Below are 6000 nucleotides of genomic sequence, written 5' to 3'. Positions count from 1 at the left end.
CAAATCTGTGACTTAGATACGGCCCAAGGTTAACCTTTCTCTAACGTCAACGAAGAATGTATGAGTAGTTAAAATGATCTGCTTATAACTGAAATGGTTTACGACTGCATAAATAAAATACAATTTTGGCTAGGATCTAGTAGGTACCTGTAAATATGACAGCTGTATTCTCCTCAGTAGAATCTGTGATGAATGCCATAATGAACACAAGAGATTCACAGGACTCATAGGGGAAAAAAAGGAATCTGAAATATTTCATTGAAAAGATCTACTCAATGTCTATTCATTATTACTTTCCAGGCAAAGTAGGTCACCTTACCTGTGCTTTCTTGAGAATGTTGTGCTCATCAGTGCTTGCTATTTGATAGACTTTTGCCATAACTATTGTTTTTCCCAAAGGCCCGCATGCTTTCTCCAGCTTCTGGCTGCAATCTTACATTTGGGACGGTAAAAATAGAAGACACTGTGGACAGAATAAAGAGTTTCCATTTATATATTTATAGATTATTTATAATCTTTCCTTGTAAAACATGGAGACTGAGATGCAATTCCAGATATCCAGCCCATAAAACATCATGAGTATGTGTTGGTCTCTGAAATGTCAAGTGGTAACAGCCACACACTGACACAGATTTGTACACACATCTGACAGCACGGTCTGCCTTCCCTTCAGAACCACAGGGCGGTTGATATTCGTGCTATTTCTCTGATCTAGAACAATGAATTTGGGTTGGAAACATGTCTTACACTTCCTTCATGCCATTCTTTCATTTGTTCACTGGAGGAATATTTATGGAGTCTACACTGTTCTAGGTATTTTGGAATCCTGTAGTGTATAAACTGGAATGAAAAGAAATCCCTGTTCTTGTGGATTACATTCGGGGGAGACAGATGATAAACAATCAAAATCAAACAAATATATGAACTAGCAGTAAGTCTTATGAAGAAAAATAAAGCAGGGAAGAGAAACTGAAAATGCTGCAATGGAAGGAGGTCCGTGAAGGCTTTCTTTTCTTCTTCTTCTTTTTTTTTTTTTTTTTTTTTTTTTTGTTAAAGTAGGCACCACACCCAGCATGGAGCCCAGGGCGGGGCTTGAACTCACAACGCTGAGATCAAGACCTGATCTGAAATCAAGAGTCGCATGCTTAACTGACTGAGCCAGCCAGGCGACGCTTGGGCTTTCTGGATAAGAGACATCTGAGCAGAGACCCAAGGAGGTGAGAGAGCAATCCAGGCAGAAATCTAGCAAGCACAAACGACAGGAAGAGGAAACAGCAAGGGCTGACACCAAGGAACAAGAGGAGAAGCAGGCAAAACAGAAGGGTACTGTAAAACGCAGGTGAGAGAAGATGGGGAGCACGTGGGGCAGGGTGATAGCAGTGAAGAAGTGAGGAGTGGTGTGTCCTCAATCTATTTGGAAGGGAGCGCCAACAGGGTCTGTGGAAGAACTGGGGTTGGGTGTGACAAAAGAAGAGGCATAGAGGACAGCTTCCATCAGTGGGAAGAATGATGTTGCCATTTATTGACAAGGGGGAGAGGACAGATGGAGCAAGCCTGGGGGGAAAGATCAGTTTGGTTTTGGTGATACTAAGTTCGAGATGCCTACTAGAGGGCCAAATGGAGATGCTAAATAGCCGGCTGAATATGCAAGTCTGGAGTCAGGGAAGGTGGGACTGGAGACAGAAATGTAGAAGCTGTCAATGTATAGATGATACCTAAAATCATGAGCCTGAATGAGATCACGGAGGCTCTGGGAGGAGCATATGTAGACAGACCTGAGGATTATGCACTAGAGCACTCTAAAAGTGAGAGGGCTGGCAGATGAGGAGAAATACACAAAAAGTCTGAAGAGGAGAGTTTAGGGTAGCTCCAATAGGAAAGCCATGGGAGCGTCCCGTCCTGGAATTCAAGGGAAGGAAGCGTTACTAGGAAGTGATAGTGGACAGTTGTGTTGAATTCTGATGATGGATCTAGATGAGGCTGGGGAAGGACCAACCGACAGAGACTTTGAGAACAACAGTTCCGGAGCCTTGTGCATGAAAGCCTTGTTCAAAAGGACTCAAGAGAGAATGGAAGTCTAGGAACGAACTGGAAGCAGTAAATATATGTGAACCAGGTGTGTTTGTTTTATTTTTAAGAAGACGGTGTGAGGCTAAATTAATGGCTATAATGTTGTTTTAGGATAATATACAGGATGTATATAGGAATGAGTAGGAAAACTCACAAACATCAGAGCTGGAAAGGTCCTTAGGGATCACTGTGTCTCTAAATGAGAAATCAGGAACCCACTGAGACCAAGGCACTTGCCCAAAGTTGCCTGGCTAGCTCCTAGTAGAGCTGAAGCTAGAACCCAGGTGGTCTGATTCCCAGTCCGGTGCTCCACACACTGTACCAATTTGTTGCCCTTCTTTTACTGCAGATCTGAGTTTTGTGAATTAGTAAATGAATGTAATAAAATCAAGGACTCTGTGCTATGAAGTGTATTTTGTTCATTTACTTTGACAAGGGTAGTTCAGCTTCAATAATTCATGTAACTTGATAGTATACACAGGAGAATGCCCTGTGGTGTATTTCGGAAAAGTAATGAACTTCTTCTAAATCAGCCCTCCATTTACTTCCCTGCAATTAAATTTCTGTGAAGAAGTGGGGCAAGGCTGTTGGGGTTTCAGGACAGAGGGAGAATGACAGGGTGCCACCAGAATTAGCCGCCTTTAACTACGAGATCCCCAGGTATCATTATTCTTGCTTGATGAATGTGTAATTCCCCCTTTGGTGGCACACTAACACAACACTTCTAAATTTTGGTATTATGTAAACTAGTGAGATTTTAAGGAGCGGTATAGTAAAGAAAGATATTATATTGTTATGTTCTTCCAAAGCAAAGAAGAGTCTGACATAAGCATACAACTTCATTTTTATACGGATCCACGGAACAACTGCAGTGCTTTGTGTAACCGGGATTGTAATGACACCTGATACCCTTCTCACACAGTCGGATATATTAAAGTAGGCCAAGAAGGCTCAAGCCCACTTTTAATTTATTTTCGTTCCAATTTTCTCCTTTTAATCTGGTTTTGCTTTCTGCTTGCATACGTGTTTTCCTTTTGTGGATATTCTTTTTAAAACTCTATAAACTATCTTTAAGAATATAAGCACTATGGACTGAATTCATATGTTGAAACCTTAATCCCCAATGTGATGGTATGTGGAGACGGAGTCTTTGGGTAGTAATTTGGGTTGGAGGAGGTTATGGGGGGGCGCACATGATGAGATTAGGGGCTTTATAAAGAGGAAGAGAGAGGGAGAGACTGTTCTCTCTGCCTGTGTGAGGATATAGTTAGGTGGCTTTCTGCAAGCCAGGAAGCGGCTTCACCAGGAACCAAATATGCCAGTACCTCCATCTTGGACATCCTAGCCTCCAGAACTAAGAGAAATAAATGCTAGTTGTGTAAGCCCCCACAGGCTAAGGTATATTTGTTATAACAGCCTGAGCAGACTAATACAGTGAGGTTCCTGGATTTGATGAATCTAAACCAATACTTTGTTGCTTAAGACAATCCATTTTATTCATTCATTCATTCATTTATTTTTAAGACAATCCATTTATTGGTTCTGCAACACTTCTTCTCAGGTGGACCTCCTTCCAAATCTTGTTGTTAAAGGAAGCACATGAGGACATCACCCTCGCTGCTGCCATTTGCCAGGTGGTGAACTTTTATCAGACTCCAAACTAATGGGAAATTTAATTTGAATAATTTCTAAATATAGTCTGCAGAATATTAACCTAGATAACAGAGTCCTCGGAAGAAGTCATTTCACCAAAACTAGTTCTCAAAGTTTCTGAAGTCTAGGAATTTTGTTTTGTAAACATGTTTACAAGGACTACCACATTGTTCTAAATGGAAACGACTATAGTATTTGATACCAGGATTGTCCTTTCTTGGGACTGGATTTATGCCTCATAATGATTATCTGTTAGACACAGAAATAGCATTTCTGTAACTCAAAATTGTTACCGGAGGCATTGAGCGGAATCTTGCTTTAAAAATATAATGATTTTTCATCTTTATTCTCCCCCCTTCAAAAGGTTTCACTGCTCCTGATGTTTAACGTTAATGCAAAGACGTGTTTCTGCCAATGAATATCGCCTTATGGTTATGCTTCTGCAAATAGCCTGCTGTGAGCTGATAAAGGGATTAATGCAGCCAAAATTCTTAATCTGTGAAATTACAAATTAAATTCTCATATTAAAAATACCACCCTGAGGTATTTTTTGTGGTTTTAATTCCCCTCTGGTGTTCTGCATACATTGTGCTTGTTAATGACGGGGACAAGGCTATCTCCGGTGGCAGCCTGCTGCCGAGTGATAATGTGTAGGCATTTACTTCCTGACAGAAACTGGATTTAACCACTGGCTGATAAACTAAGTGGCAAGTGGGTAATAAGTCCATATTAACAGAAAAGTACTACCACAGAATTCAGAATTCGTAGACCATCAAAATCCTGGCTTAAACTCAATCATCGAGTCAGATGGGATTGAGATGTCACCAAGGAGGAGTGATATCAAGTTACAAGTTATACTAAATGGGAAAACAGACCATACGTTTGAATTTGAGGAGCCATAAACTAATGAGCCCGTTTGTATCTTTTCTTTCCAGTATAGAAAGATGTGTCACTAATTCATTATTTTTCCACAGAAATTTCATCTTTAATTAAAAAAAAAATGGGAAGACCTGTCATAATGGTCAGTGGGTAGACTTTTAGAAAGAAAGGAGGGCAGAATATAGAATAAATATTGGTTGGGAATATGTAAAATGTTAAAGAAGATTTACTAAGCATAAGGGGGAGTAGTGAGTAGTGGATTAATATATCTATAGACAGTTTAGGATAAAAAGAAATTCAAATTAAATGTAGGATATCAAAAAAGATTTTGGGTAGAAAGATGCAAGAGGAGTTGTTACTTGGGACTTAGCTACAAAATAAAGGGGTCCTGTTGTCAAGGAGAATCTAATACTACAATGGGGGGAAAGACTAAAGTCCAAGAGATTAAAGAAATAACTTTCTGTATGTCTATGGTAAATGTGTACCCAAGGATTAATAAATATATTATAAATGCCTATGCATGTAGGCAGCATATTAATTTTTAAGGTAGTTAGAAAAGAGTATGAGAAGGAATATTTCAAATTGGCATTTGGAAAGAACACAACACCATTGAACAAAAATGCTCTTACTGCAATAGTGTCTTGCAAAATTTCACAAGAATTCTGTTTCACACTTTGGAAGAAAGATGAGATCCTCCCAGTCATAAATCTCCCAAATATTTAAAATATAATTGAAAAAGGCTGTGTAAATACGAACGCTTTTGTAAAAACAAAACAAAAACCCACCCAGGAATGTGTTTTGTTTTAAAAGATCCAGAGAAGCACTGTCTGTATGAATACCAAGAGCATGTGTAGTTGAAATGAATTACAAGTCTTTGGTTCTTACATGTCAATTCAGTGCATTAGCCAATTGCCAACTCTGCTCGTCAGCTCACTGCATAGCAGCCCTTTTTAACATTATTGTTACAACCAAGATGGTCTCTGAGAATCAAACAAAAATGAATCATTTCTCCTCTGTGTACTGCAGCCAGTTAAAAAGTATTGCATGCATAAAGCACTAAATATGTAAATCATATTTCCCTTTTCCTTTATGACTGCTCAGATCATTCTTTTGGACACACACATAATCAAATACAAAGACATGCAGTTGCAGACTGCAGAGCAGAGATAGCAAAAAAGGAATCCATTTTCTTTCTCCGTCTGGTAAGCTAGCAACTGGATGGCAGGATTCCACTAAATATATACACACGACTCCCTTTTCCTCATTCTCTCTCTCTCACTGGGTCTCCCTCAACCCCCATCTACAGATACACGCACATACATATGTGTACATGTAATGCATATGCAACCATACATAATCTTACATACGCACATATAAAAACATATGAATCCTCCTACA

At 39.4% G+C, this 6000-nt stretch overlaps 1 protein-coding gene across 2 annotated transcripts in view; it reads right to left on the bottom strand.

Moving 5' to 3' along the window:
• Nucleotides 1–347: 347 nt before the first annotated feature.
• Nucleotides 348–6000, bottom strand: part of CDK14 (cyclin dependent kinase 14) — a 465190-nt gene continuing 459537 nt past the window's right edge. For both annotated transcript variants that reach the window (XM_028120572.2, XM_028120582.2), the window contains one exon: nt 348–463. In XM_028120572.2, coding sequence (XP_027976373.2) covers nt 348–463 — 116 coding nt within the window. The remainder of the gene's footprint in view (nt 464–6000) is intronic.

The sequence above is a fragment of the Eumetopias jubatus genome, unplaced genomic scaffold (genome assembly GCF_037043125.1).
Source record: "Eumetopias jubatus isolate StellerSeaLion01/CBP00866 unplaced genomic scaffold, mEumJub1_p1.0 scaffold_14, whole genome shotgun sequence".
Classification (NCBI taxonomy): Eukaryota; Metazoa; Chordata; class Mammalia; order Carnivora; family Otariidae; genus Eumetopias; species Eumetopias jubatus.
Note: the sequence above shows the minus strand (reverse complement) of the source record. Positions and strands in the feature narration are given on the sequence as shown.